We start from the raw sequence: 15393 nt of genomic DNA on the forward strand, positions 1-15393 counted from the left end.
CACCAGAGTCATAATAGATTTCAATCAGATCACTCTGCCAGCCAAGAATGGGACTATATATGATGAGACTATAAGATAATGATCAATAGTTACAGAAAACTAAATCCAATTATACAATTTTCCAGTATACTTTCTTTCTTTGATTATTGTTTGTATTTGGAAGAAACAGGTTTCCTTATTTCCATTATATGTAGAAAAACTAGTAATCATTGTTCTGGAAATTGCCTTACTTTCAAAATAGCTATGTTAGTTCTCTGTTAGGCTTTTGGTACACAACAGCAAAAAGAAATGGATTATTAATTCATATGAATCATATCATAGAAATTGTTTACCTGGAATGTTGACAGAATTGAGGTAAAAGTGTATTTGGCTTTGCATTATCCAGGAAAACCCTTCTGTGCTTAACTCATTAAGTAAATATTTTGTGGAATAAGGTTTGGAAGTGATTATTAAAAAAGTAACTTAGGTCATCTTTCCCTGCCTCCGGAAAAGATTGCTAAGCCTTTCCAAATCTACAGTTATCCAGAATTTTAAATAAATTCTAAAGAAGTTTTTGATCTTCCCAAATATTGTATACTTTAAAGGAAGTCCTTTTTAAATTTCACCTCTCATTTGCTCCATCTTTATCCCACAACCTAATGTCTATGCTCCCCCAAATGAGGAAAAGTTGTTCAATATTATATATTAAATATAATATAATTATTCTAGGAAAATTATTGCCACTTTGTTTTATCAGCACTATTGTTGCTGTTGAATCATTTAAGTCACGTCCTATTCTTCATGACCTCATTAGGGGTTTTCTTGATAAAGATACTGGAATGGCTTGTCATTTCCTTCTCTAACTCATTTTCTAGATAAGGAAACTGAGATAAAGAGGATTATGTGACTTGTCCAGCATCACATAGACTGAGGCAGGATTTGAACTCAGGCCTTCCTGACTCCAAGCCTGGGACTCTCTCCACTATGCCTCCTAGCTGTCCTTTCATTAGTACTAACAATGACCAGATTCTGTATAGAATCATGATCCTTGTAAAAAAAGTAAATATTTTCTTTTGACACAAAATCATCAGCAACATTAGTCACCACTGCTATCACAATTTACATTTACTCAGGATTTAAAGTTTTTAAGCACTTTATTTCTTCTGATGCTTGCTAAAATTTCATGAGTTAAACACTCACTGTAAGAGGTAAAGGTTATAGAGTATCATGGACTAAAATGTACTTTAGGGATTGTCTACCCCAACCATCTCATTTTGCAGATGAAGAAACAGACCCAGAAAAGTCTAGCAATTTGAACAAAGTTATTAAAATAGCGAGAGCCACAACTCGACATCACTTTTCTGTTCTAGTCTTCCTTCCACCATTCAGTATAGCAAGTATTACAGTGTATGTTCCTGTCCTTATATAAACTATTTTTAATGTAAACTAGAATTATGTCTGTGGGACAGAGAAATGTAATCTTGCAGATCGGAGTGCTACAAGGTCACATATCAAGGAAAACATGATAAACCATTGGCAAGAAAGACACAATTTGAGTACTGAATTCCTATGAAAATGGGTCTTCTCTTATGTACTTTCTTATCACCAGTGAAGATCATCATTGATACCAACCTATATCCAGTTGCAAAATTATACCATAAGATTTACATAAATTGATTCATAATAAAGTAGCAGAGCCAGGAAATGAAGGTAAATAGTAACTTCCACAATGTAAATGGAAAACACAATATAATTTCCCTGTCTCAAAATTATAAAATATAAGCTTAGTCCCAAAGTAGATATACAAGAAGTGATCTTCCTCTATTCCTTAACATAAGTGAAAAGTTCAAAGGAGTGGAATATTGTATATACCAGACTTTGTGATGATTGGCTAACCCAACTGATTATTTTTTTCTCATTCCTCTTAAAAAAAAAGAAATCTGCTATCAGGGAGTCTTCTCTGAAATGGGACGGGGAGGGATATTAGGGGAAATTCTAAAAGCAAAATCAATAATTTTCCAGAAGTTATACCATGTATCATAATCAACTCACATCATATTAGAAAATATTTGAAACACCTCTTGGGATTTTTCCTAAGGCATCCTAATGATGATGCTCTGTTACATCTGAATAGCAAATAAAAGCAACTCACATCCAATATCTGGTCTCAGCTTTTTGTCATATTCTCTTAGCAACTTGTTGAGTATAAGAGTCACATCAGTGTCTTGAGTTTTAGGAGCCAGGACCCACTTTTGGTTATAAGACAGATCTTCATATTCATCATCTTCAATCTTTCTGGACCTGTAATGAAAATTTAAGTGAGGCATTTAAATGGAATATGAGTTTCATTTCCTATTGATAGGTCTTACATTTTTTGTGAGCTATTTGAGGGGAGAGGTAGAAAGAATGTTAGAATATCATAGGTACAACTAACTTCACCAGCTGCTACTTGCCCTTCAAAGAGGAAGGGAGAACCTCAAAAGGGGGATGGGATGAATGAGGTCATTAATGATGTTTCTATCTATTTTTAGTGAATTATTATAAGGGAAAAAATTGAATGCCTGACCAGAACACAATTTATTAGAGAAATCATGTTCTAAAGACAACCACTAAAAGAGCCAACCCATAGAATACTTTAGGATTCTGACCACCAGTATTTTTCTGTACCACACTTTAAGTCAATATTGGAGAATTCAATCTTAAGCTCTAGAGGAATAACCATTTCTAGGAGTTTTTGCAGGGTTTCTCAGCTACAATTTTGATTGTTTTTCCCCAAAGAAAACATTTATTGTTGAATCTAAGAATAGTCTGTTCAGGCTTTAACAATTGAAAATAATTGGGTAAACAGTTTCACTCCATTACTTCTCCCTGCAACTGAAATCAGAGAATTTATGCAGATACACTTGTGTTATAGGATAGGCATTTTCCCCCTCCCAGTCTTCCTCATAATAGTCAACTTATAATAGAGTTCTTGGGTAGATGAAAATCTTCCTGCAGCTTTACTTGGCCCTTCCAACACACAAACTGATTTATCTCTTGCACAGCAGGCTAATAAGGATATTAAAATTTAAAAATTGTAATACATTTTTATCATTTTGGTCCATTAATAAATGAACATATCCTCAAAAGAGGACTCCACTAAACTTTCAGAATACAGAGTACTATATAAGTTGGTGCTATGAACAAGCTGGATACACATCCCATTCAATCTAATTCAATGCAGCCTTGTTCACAAATTTATTATTTTTTGCCAGGTCCTGGGCTAGTCACTGAGGATATAAAAATAAAAATAAGGTAGTCCCTCCTCTGAAGGAGTTTGCCTTCTAAGGAGTAAAAATTAGTGTGACATCCAACATATACATAGTTCAATAAATAAGAGAAAATATGAAAGAGACAGAGAGCACTAATAACTTATAGTTAGTTTAGAGGTCACAGAAGGCTTCCTACAGGTTGAAGGAATCCAGGCACATAAGGAAACTTATCTCAGAGTAAATAGCTATTTTATAAGTGTTGGTCTATTAAAATATTAATAACAAGGAACTTTTAAAACAGTAGCTTTTCCTATTTTCTTAAAGTGGGTGTTTTCAAATGAATTTCCAATTAGCTTGTACAAACAGATGGAAAAAATAAGTATTATTTATTTAGAGCTGAATTTTCTTTTCTTTCCAGAAACAATGCTGAGTGTGCATGCATGCATGTGTGTGTGTTTGTGTGTGTGTGTTATTCTTACACAGCATGGCATTAGAAATAATAGTAAGTACTTCAGCAGATTTGTTTTGAGTGAGAGTCATCTGGTACAGTTTTGTTTAGGCTTTGTCTATGAAAGATTTCATAGCTTCCTCTCCTCAAATATGTATTTACATGGCTGTTCTTGCTGGATACATACTAATAAACACAATTTCAACTAACTGAAACATGATAACATGCCAGTAGAGTATTAACATAGTGTGAAAAATTTACACTAATATATATATGTATATATATATATATGAGTGTATGTGTGTGTATATGTATATGTTTACCTACACATAGAGCTTTGGAATGGCATACATATTTTATAACAAAATCAATTTTGATAATTTAAGCTTCCTTAGATGAATATTTAAACCAGGTATCATTGCTTAAACTTCTGTTTACTGAATATTGGTGAAGGTACTCAAAAATCATGATGGATGATATGAGAAACTTGGCCAAGAAATGAAAAAAAATGTCCATGCATAAGCCACCATATGTATAATATTCATATGAAACACATAACTTAAATTTTATTATGCTATACAATTTATGGAATTTTAACATATTTAAGTAATATTAAATTTATAAGCATTTTCTACCTTCAAAATGAAAACTTTTTCCTGATATTTAAGTTTAGTCATTATAATATCTCATAGAAAATAGTAAGGTATATGGTATAGAGGCTGGAATGAGTATAGGGACTTTGGGTATCACATTAATAGAGTAATCCCTGATAGATGTAGGAGATCCTAAAAAAATGATATGGTCATAGGATCATTGAGTCCAATGCTCCTTTGTTATGGATGAAGAAACACGAAAGTTAGGTGATAACCAACATCACCTAGCAAGACTCAGAATCAGAGCTGAGGTTTTGAATCCAGGTTCTTTTGCTTAACAACAAAATCTCTTTCCAATGTTCCACAGGACAAGAATATTTCCCAGGTGATTGGCTAGGAGATTCCATTTATCTTCTCTTCCCTTCTCTCCACTCTTCCCCCTCAAAACATGATCCACATTAGTCAAAGTAAACTTAACTTTCTCTGTGGTCAGTTTTGAATCATTTAATGCAGTATAGAGTGACATATTTTATTGTGACTTCAGAAGTTATATAGATAGGGTTTTATTCTCTTAAAAGTTCTACTCAGATATAGTTATTACAGTAGGTCTAATTCTCCCTCTGGTGGTGAGGAGAAAGAGTGAGCTGTCATAAAACTTTGAGGAGATATATTCTAGGTGTCTATTTGTGAGTGTGTATGTGTGTGTGTTAGTGTGTTAAGAAAGGATAAAGAGCAGAATTGAGGCAAGTGTAGAAAAGAAACAAGAATAATGCTTTTTCTGTCCTCACTCACAATCATATATATAGTTCTCATGAGATCTTGCTGAATTGTAATTGAATCTGTTTAACCCTACATGATGTCAATCTATGTAGTTAATTGTCCTGCTATAAAGCCAGGACTGTTTCTCTCCCTACACTAGTCCCCTATAACTGTTGTATTGACTGTTTTTGAGGTTAAAGTTAAGAACTGTTTGACCCAAAGTCAAAGAAAACATTTTCCTCTTGAGCGGAGACTGAGATGGGTTGGAGGGGAAAAAAACTAGAGGATGAAATATAGGTAATGAGGATATGCTCCTTGGAAGACATGTCTGTGATGCAATCACCAGGTTTGGGATTTTGAGTTGGGCTTTGTCAGAAACAGAGAATTGCACTTCTTATATACTCCTAGCATTTAATCTTACTGTCTGGCCCTAGTAAACTTTTGCTAGAAATTGTAAAGGATGGCTATTAGTGGCCATGGGTTGGGTAATAAAAGTAAGGAAATTAAGTAGCCTTTCATTTCAGTCAAATAGGTAATATATGTTCTTAAATTATGTTTTATTTGTCTTATTGGTTACTAAACATTATCTGTGTAACTTACAGTCTTTAAAAATAAGTAAATGTTTGAAAATCAGTGACATTCTATCACCATCAATTAACTGTTGAACACAAAATTTGTTCTGATATCTTACATCATCAGTAAAATTCAGAAGGCAATAGACAACAATAGAGCATCGTTTCTGAATTTTTTAAAACCTTCCAAAACAGATCAAATCTTGCCTTTTCTAAATTATAACTAAGGTATATGAGATTGTAGTTACTTCATTTTTAATATTCAAGTTACTTTTTGTCAACATATTGAAGGTCTATCTCTCTTCCTCACAGTTCCAATATGTGAATATAGAGAAGCATAATTGTAAATATCTTTTCCAGGGAATTTCTAGAAAAAACATTCTGAAGTGGCTACTAAGAACTATGAAAAAGAAGCAGACTAGTGTGATAACAATTATAAGAGAGAACCTGGATTTCAGATGATTTTATTTCTATATTACACTAATTCCAAAAAACTGTAACTCTCTTCCAAGATGAATACATAAAAAGCTGAAATCATTCTGATATGATGTAGAACATACAGCTAAGACTAATATATTAAGACCCAAGTGGAAGGAGAAAGACTTAACTATAGGACCTAGAGAAAAATTCTATCCTTCCTCATTTACTAAGTGACATATTTGCTTTCTCAAAGATATCTGAAAGCTCAGTTTTGAATTAGACAAAAATGAAAATTGTCATTCTCAATTTGAGGCCTCTATTTTAATGATCTTCTCCAGGGGACCTACTCAGAACTTAATCAAATAAATTTTATAAAAACCAGTTTGACAGTCTTAGAAGGGTAATTTATGAAAAGATTCATGGAGTCCATGGTTTAAGTCAGATGGATGGATGGATAAAGTATTGAGGAAAAGTTTTCTTGTGGGTAAAGGTAATAATAATCACCCATACCATTCAATATTTTCCTCAGGATTTCAAAAGAAATTGAAGAAATGCCTTAGCAGAATAGAACTATGCCTCCTCCCCAACCTAGTGATGCATTTATAGGAAGACATGGAAAAAAGTCACATCAGATGAACAGTATGGGAGAGTGGTGATCATGCTCTCTGGGGAGAATATCCTCATTACTGAACTCATAGAACCAGATGCATATTTACTGAAAGAATGAGTATTCAAGTAATGTATGCCTCCAAAGAATATAGAGCAAGGGAAACATGGGAAAATGCAACATTCAATATAACGAATCCCATGAGTGCAATATTCAATATAAATTACATAAATAGAATCACAGAAGAATCAACCTAAATACACTTTCAATTTAGATTTTACTTCAATCTCAGATTGACAACATAACATGCAAATATCTGCCTCCCTGTCTCTGCCTCCACAAGAGCACATGCCTGTGTACAGAGACTCAGACATTTTTCCCTTCCTTCACAGTTATCTCTTGGCTTTAGTTGAAAGACAGAAAGGAGACATATGTCTCAATGATAAAGTTTCCTGTGAGTCACTGGTTGAGTATTCCTTTTTAGGAAAAAGCATTTGAAATTGGTATTACACCTGAACTTCTGGGAAGAAAGAGGAATGGAGGGGTTTTCCCCCTTTCTTTTGGGGGAGCTAATATTACTGTAGTAGATCCAAACAGGGAACAACTTTAGTGCTATTGAGGTATTCTCTTTTTGCATGTCTTTTTCTTAAATAATGTCAAAATCCTTTTGGGTTCAGATTTTATACCCAAGAATTAAAGACTAATACAAATCAGTTTCTGTCAATAAGAGGGAATATTTCTTAGTGCTTCTTAGAAGTTACTCCAATTCTCCATGTGAAATTTGGAATCTGAGAGTGGACAACTTTAACATATATGTGGTGTTGAGGGTTAGCTAGACAGAAATATTTTCTGGGAGCAAGCTCCTAACTTAAGTGTGACTTTGAAACTGCATCCCAATGGTGGCTCTAGCATGAGAATTCTAGCCAAATGATTAAACATTGTGATATTCACAGAAGTCAGTCAAGAAAAAAAGGAACCCCCCCCTCCCACAAACCCCCAGAGGTCATATCAGAGTTGCCCTGCTGACCCCACCTATGGTGGAAGCAAGACCTTGCTTTTTTGCTGACTTTTAATAAAACCTGTTGGAATTACTGAAGCCTGAGTTTAACCCTTCTGCTGCTCTCCAGCCTACTGGGAAGAGCTCATTTCTAATTTAGGTAGCTTCTTAGCATACTCAGATTAGGGCTCACAGTTCTATGAGGTAGACAGGAGATGCTCATACTTAGAATCTTAACCCTTCTTTGGCATCTTTAATAGCATTTCTTCCAGAAAGGGGAAAGGGGGAGTAGGGAAGTAAAAGGCCAGAAGAAAGTGTGTTGAGTGTATTTGAGAACAAACAGTAAGGGAAACACCTCAGAAAAATGCTTAATCTCCTCAATGTTGGCTCCTTTCCCTTGGCATTTAAATTAGGGCAGAGTTCTCCGTCCATTTTTACCACCCTTTCGGATGATAGTACAATTTCTGAGCAACTGATATGATTAGGGCTCAGTTGTGGGGAGAGAGAGAATTTGAGGGGTAGCAGTTGACTTTTCCTTCCGACCACTGCGAGGGAAAGCCAAGTGCTCATTGCCATTATTATTTGGCTGTTCAACCCCCTAAATCCCTTCTCCATTTTTGGAAGATTCAAGAAATCTAGGAGTCCAAAACATTGTGGGCCAATGTTACAGCTGACTCCTTTAGGGAGGAAGGTGCTGAATTGGAAGAGGGGTGATGGAGTGGTGGGGAGGTTTGTGGAAATTTGCTTTCCTTACAACCCCAAGACAGCAAGCAAGCTTTCAGTGCTAGGTCTAAGACTAGACAGACCCGACAAAAACCACTAATGTGGGACAGCAGCATCAGGGATTCTAGCCAGTATTCTCTACTTCTACCACCACCACCCCCTGCCCCAAAGCCTCCGCACCTTCCTTCTAGGGATCTCCCTTCCACCATAGATTTCCGTTGCCGAGAAAAGATTACCCTCTGGAAAGCCCGAAACCAGTCCCCTGGCGCAGGCTTACCGTGCGTGAAGCCCAGAGAGGAGGCACAAGAGCACCAGCAGCTTAGGTGCCATGGTCTAAGAAGCGGTGCTTTCCAGGTAGATGGAGCTGGGTGCGAGAAATGCGGCAGAATAGTCCTGAACAGAGAGAGTCAAGAGACAAGGAGAAGAGTAGCGAGGTGATAATCCGGGTGGGGGAAGAGAGGGGAAGTGAATCCGTTGGGGGCGGGGGGAGGGGGTGGGAAGCCTGTGCACACCCCCTGCTTCTTCTCTGTAGCTCTGTTCACCTATCTTGACAAGACCAGGACTCAGCTTTCTTGATACAAGTGCAGACAGGGCTTCCTGGGATCTGACAGGTGTGAAGGGTCCACCGAGGCTTCCGCCCTTTCCTTCCAGCCCTCCCCGCTCCCCACCCCCTCTGTCTTGCTCGCCTCCCTACTACCCCCAACAAGTCAGTCGATTGTATAAAAAGCCTTTCCTGTTTGTTTGCGGGGCACGAAGCCTGAGCCCCGAGAAGGTTCCTGGGGCTCCGATGAGTCGGACAATCGGGGCGCTGAGCCCCGAGGTGAGGCACCTGTTCTCCACCCTGCAGGAGAAGCAGCTGGGACTACGGGAGCCGAAGAAAAAGCGAAAAAGCGGGCAGCAGCGGCTGCGGTGCTAGCACAAGCGAGGCACCAGAATCTAAAATCAGCGAGGGGAGCCAGCTGCAGACCCAAGCGCACCGGGGTCCCCAATAGCACCTTGGCTCTGAGCCCGAGCCAACAGGTATCTCCAGAAGGAGTGGAACTGCCGTTGGCTAGACTTGCCTTTAGAAGTGTGGACGCTGGCAGGCAAACACACACACACACAACATACACACACACATACACTTAAAAAAAAAAAAAGTCTCTTGCAAACCACTCTTCCAAACCAAAATATAGACACCTCCCCCACTGAGATTCAATCAGTATTAATGTGTCTGTCTCCTTGGGAAGGCAGAAGCCTGGATTACCGAATTCACCAGGTTGGTACCATCCTAGGCAACCCGGGGGATGGAGTTTGCTCTCAGCTGCAAGAGATTCCTAAAAGCAGTGGTTGTCGACTGCTCATTCATAATCACCCCCAAAGCGGGCACCCGTGCAGTGAATGATTTGAGCACTTGGGTGGAAAGGGGGATCGGTTAATGGCACTAAATAGTTCCTTGTTGACTCTGTTAGGTCCGAATCTGGCTCCAGCATTTCCAGTTTGATGGTCAAGAGGAGGAGAAGGAGGGAAAACTGTGAGAGAAGAGAGAACCTAAGATCTGCGGAAAATGAAAGAGGGGGCCAAGGGAAGCCTTTGACTTTCCCCTGGAAAGCTGAGGTGCCAGACTGGAGTTTTTTTTCTAATTAATTTGTCACCGAAATGGCTATGATGGTGACATTTCTTCATATCCTCCATTCCTACTCTGGCTTTTCCTTTGCTTCTTTTCTCCCATATGCCCCAGCTGACATCCTCTCATTAATGCTATTCGGAAATTCACCTAGTTTGCCTCCTCTAGATGAAATGTCTGGTTTACCTGTGTATTCCTGCACGTCTGCTACACCTTGATGATAAAATAAGCATCTACCAGCTTCTCTTCCCTAACACCCCACCCCCTTCCACCCCAGCGTATGTAGCTGTCTCTTCTCTGTTTGCAAATATCTTCTTTTCTAGGAAGCTGAGTAACACAGTTTGTTCGGGATGCACCTAAAGTGATGATTTGCTGACAGCAGAGGCAGCAGGGATTAGCGACATTTCTTCACTCATAATTCTCCCTAGATCTGATTGACTTTATATAGAAAACTAGCACTCCCTCTACCTTTTGTCTAAGTAGCTGGATTAGCACTAAGATTTTTTAAAGGGTCTTTAAGAGGTGTTTTAGGAAGATAAAGCAAAAGACCTACCTTAAGGGGAAAAAAAAAAAAGATGAATGTATGTTTCTGGAAATAGGATCATTTGTCCCTAGGGATGAATATTAAAGGAAGGTTAGCTAGGGAAAGAGAAAGGAAAAAGATATACAGAAACAGAGACAGCATACCTGAAAGATGAGTTTGGGGTTAAGAGAAAGATAATTCTTAAATTGTTTTTTAAGGCATATTCATGAAATAAACGGGTTCTAATTACTCATAGACAAAATGCATTTCTTTATCTAAAGACAGGACATTTGATTTTACAAAGTTGTTTTATAATGATAACTCAGAAAATTAGTGTCCTCTACTACTGGAATAATTAAGCATTTCACTTTATTATGATCTTGAAATTAAACCTCTGATGACATGTAATTCTTTGATGCCTTGTATTTAAGACACTACACTTCATGGAATTGTACCTAATATATAATATTCCCACTCTAAAAACAATACTGGCTACAGCTTCCTAAAATGAAATTAAAACTTGAAAGAAATTAAAAAAATGTTCAAGTTGAAAGATGTAAGTATTGTTTTGCTTTTGCTTTTGCCCTGAATTATCTGCAGGGATATTCAAAACTAAAATAATGGAAAAGCAAAACCTGCATTTTTGCTTTAAAGGATCTCATCCTGCTTGGTGCTGTAGTCAAATAGATCAATTTATTGACCTCCCCAAGCACTGATCCTTACTCCCTTCTCCAATTATTTGCTCATGCTATTCCCCCTCACACACACAATGCCTTCTGCCTTATAATGCTATAATATCTTCATATAGATACATATATACATTATATATGCACATATACATATATATGCTTCCTGAGGATCACCCGCCTTTATTTTATTAGTATATAATGATGGTTTGCATAATGGATTTTTCTTCACTCATCAATTCCAGGACCCACTAATAGACTGCAAGCTCCATGAAGTCAAGAACTGAACCATTAATGTAGAATAATTAATTAATTCTATTAGTATGGAATAAATTAACAAAGAGTTATGTTTTTATCAACCAGAAGATAAAGATAATTTCTTTATATTTAAACCCATCCTCCATCAGCACTATAACTCCAGCACATACTGGAAACTTATTTTTCCCCCAGCTAAACTGAGTGTCTTCTTGCCCCTGGTCTTCTGTCTCTCTGAAATGTCTTCATACAAGACAAGTCTCTGGAGCAGTTTATACTCTGGTTCCTCACATCTGTTGAATTCTGAGTTTCTTTCTAGCCTGAATTTGGGTATCATAAGATAAGACTGTCCTGACTCCCTTGACACTTAACTTGTATTTAACTTATCTGTTTACTATGTCCCCTCCATGACATTTATAGAATGTAATTTCCTTTAAAGGAGAGCTTTATTTTGACTCTCTAATGATTATCAAAATGCTTTATGTACAGTAAATTTTTAAATGTTCATTATTTGAAATGTTAGAACTTTCAAATGGTGAATGAATCAGTTGGATTACTTTGGTGTAGTTCTTCATGTTGACAATTAGGTGGAGGCAGAAAGTTCATTTTCTTTCTAGAAATTTCATTAATTCCACGAATTATTGTGGCTTGATTTCTCACCCCCACTTTTGCTTGATTTGCATACAATTCATACATCTAGTCTCCCCTCTCAAATGTGTCTTCTGTTTCTTCAAAGTCATCGTTCCTTTTCAAAAGAAGATGGGAATGTGACTTTCTAATTTCCATACTTACCTGGTTAGCTTCATAGGAATGAAAGATTGTAAAGTGAGTAAAACAATTCTAGACTTGTGAATTAAAGGGAGATCCTAATCAAGCTCCTCTGGAGGCATCAGTGAAACAATCAAAAAGTGTCAAAACAGGAGAGGTCAGGCTTTGATTCATTGTTTCCGTTGGCCAACTGTATTTTTTTTTCCTGGAGCATGCGCAGCGTCATTTCCTTTCCCCTTTCTCAGCATCCTCCACCTTTCTTCACGAAAAAAACGAGAGGCCTCGGGTAACAAGTTCATAGGGCAATGGGGAGATGAGTGGGACCTTGAGTCAAGTTCCTTTATTGCTGTGGAACTTATCACAATTGTGGCATTTAATCAGAAGGGGAAGAGCAGGGAGGTGATTGTTGTATCATATTTCCTTCCAACGTAAAATACACAAACATCCTCACATACGGACGTGCAATACCTTTCAAAAATTTTGAAATCCAAACCTGCAAAGAACACATCTCCCACGGTACATATGTCTGGATTTTGCCCCAAAGCAGAGCCCAGGTGGATAGTTCCTGAACCAACATCTGCCTGCACTGAAGAGGCTTCCTGTCCTAGATCTGGGATGTCTGGGATGTCCGGAATGCACCAGCGTGGGTGGCCCTGGGTTTGGCAGGGGGGAGGGAAAGGATGAGAGAGAAAGACTGGAGATTCAGGCTTGTTTGGCAGGAATTCTCTTCCTGGGCTACAGGATCCTCTTGCGGCTGCATTGAGAAATGATTCTCTGATTGCTCGTCAGCCTTGTTTCCCATGGCACGGGGGGAGAGAGGATGAAAGAAGGGCATCCCCAGCTTCCCTTTATCAATTTGTCATTGATCTTGTGGACAAAAGGTCACTACTTCCTGAAGCTTTCTCAACGCTGGTATTTTTAACAGAAGAAGCACCAGTTGGGGTGCAATGTTGATAACAGTCTGGCAGGTTGCACCCCCTGAGCACTCAATATTGGAAATATTCATTGATAATGATGACTGGTGATTGTAGGTTAGGGGACAATCTTATGAATCATACAGTCAAAACTAGCATAATAATTAGGCTGAACTATTTGAAGAGAGCCAAAGAATAAATACTTTACACTTATATCCCTTCCTTCTCACATTTGAACTCAAAATCCCCCTTAAACAATTTAGAGGGTCTAGGTGAGATGAGGCATAAATATTATTATTCATATTACACTTCACAATTTTTAAAAACTAGAACTGGAAAATAGAATCTCCCTCTTCTGTTTTACTCTCTACCCTAGAACTAACATGAAGCATAAGGGAAATAAATGGTTACCTTTGTGGTGAGATTGCATTCACTCAAATTTAGTGCTAAATAGATATTTAGATATTTCCTACAACTCTCTTATTTTACTGATGAGAGGACATTGAGGCCCAGGGAAGGTCATGCCAGGCAGTAAATAATCAAATTAAAAGACTGGGCAACTTACTGAGGCAGAGCCCTAGAATGTATTTTCTTTGTTGAGTCTAAAATTATGCCAATAGCAGCTCATTCCTTACAATTTACCACTTTCTGTCATTTGAAAAATATAAATAAACCTGGGAAAAGATACAGTGACAGTAAGTTCTAAACTTGATTTTCCTCCCTGAGAAATAAGAAAGACTAGGGTAGCTGGAGTGTATTGAGAGGCTATATACACTGAAATAGAACTTAGAAGGCAAAGATAAACATAGAATATGACACAATTTTGCCTAGGATTATCTAAAATATAATAAACTAATCAATAGATCTTCCAATAAAACAAACTTCATGGGAGTCATGAAAGAAGGCGGTCAGGAAAAAGGGTGCACTTAAATATTTGCATAATTTCTTGGTCACATCCCAGGAGTGAATAAATCTGTAATATTTCTTGCATGTATTTCTAAAAGATATATACTTTATATGTGTGATTTAGTTCACTATAAATTATACATATAAATCTAAGATCAGAAAACAATGGAAAAAGAAAAAACATTTTTTAATCTATGGAGAATAATGTCTAACAATATGGAGGAAAATGGAATTAGGTATACATTTTATACCACAAGCAACAATAAATACCAAGTAGATCCATATTCTAAATTTATCAACTTTTTTGGTCTCATGACACCTTTACACTTAAAAATTATTAAGAACAAAATACTTTGCATAAGTTAGTTGTATACATTGATATTTACCATATTATAATTAAATGTTTTAGATTTATTATTAAATGTTTAGAACGCTTAGAAATCCTGAAGAAATTTTGATCACAGGAGATCCTAGATGACACTTTAAGAACTGCTTTTCTGAGAGAGAGAGAGAGAGAGAATTAATCAAGGTATTTGAATATCTATTGTAATATAATATTGTAGTGTAATGCAAACATTTTAGCTGTTCATTCATAACAGAAGAAGCTATTTGGGATAATAAATGGTTTTGATCTGTAATGCAAGGATGCAATAGAAGCTTTTGCTCTTGCAAAAGTCAACTGTAAACAGCCCTGGCAGTTAAGTCTTAGAATGTTCACTAAAAGTCAGTTGGAGTCTGAGGCTTAAAGAGAGCTGAAGTTCCAACTGGGGCTCTGCTTTTGGCTTTTGGCTTGGCTTGGCCTGTGCTTTTGTGTCTGGGCATTTTGAACCTAACTTATTTCTCTGGACCTCTCCCTGGCCTCTCCGTATCACATCCCTGTTTATTTTCCCTGAATTTCCCTTTGGGCTTTGTGAGGAAGGGTGGTTTTGGTGATTAGACATTTGTGGGTTTAGTTTTCTGTAGGCAAGTAGGACATCTTTAAATCAAGCTATCCCTTATTTTATTGATCTAGTAAATACCTTACTTTAAGGGAGTCAAATCTTCCTTTCTGGGAGAGCAGGCTCTCTCAGTCTAACCCTCTTCTGTGACCCTTCCCCCACCATCAGCTTTCTCCCTAGCTGTTGTTACAAAACCCTAAACCCCTCTCTCCTTCTGATTAACCATGATATTAATAATCCCCCTTTGTTACCTACTCAAAGCTTCTAGTCAACCTTTGTATCGAAAGTTAAGGCAAGGATTGAGGAGGGAAAGAATTATTTTATTTTATTTTTTGAGGGAACTGCAGGCATCTATTTTGGCAGGAAGTCCTTGCCCGAGACTTCCTGCACCCATCAGTTTGACTGGCAGGAAGGAGCCCTCTCGACTCCTCCCTCAAGGGACATTAGA

At 37.4% G+C, this 15393-nt stretch overlaps 1 protein-coding gene across 1 annotated transcript in view; it reads right to left on the bottom strand.

The window, feature by feature from the left end:
- GABRG3 (gamma-aminobutyric acid type A receptor subunit gamma3) overlaps positions 1-8679 on the bottom strand; it is a 772628-nt gene extending 763949 nt beyond the window's left edge. Inside the window, exons 1-2 of the mRNA XM_044667009.1 lie at positions 8627-8679; positions 2132-2280 (exon numbers count right to left, since the gene is read on the bottom strand). Coding sequence (XP_044522944.1) covers positions 2132-2280; positions 8627-8679 — 202 coding nt within the window. The remainder of the gene's footprint in view (positions 1-2131; positions 2281-8626) is intronic.
- Between the last annotated feature and the right edge of the window lie 6714 nt (positions 8680-15393).

This window comes from Gracilinanus agilis, chromosome 3 (assembly GCF_016433145.1).
Source record: "Gracilinanus agilis isolate LMUSP501 chromosome 3, AgileGrace, whole genome shotgun sequence".
NCBI lineage: Eukaryota > Metazoa > Chordata > Mammalia > Didelphimorphia > Didelphidae > Gracilinanus > Gracilinanus agilis.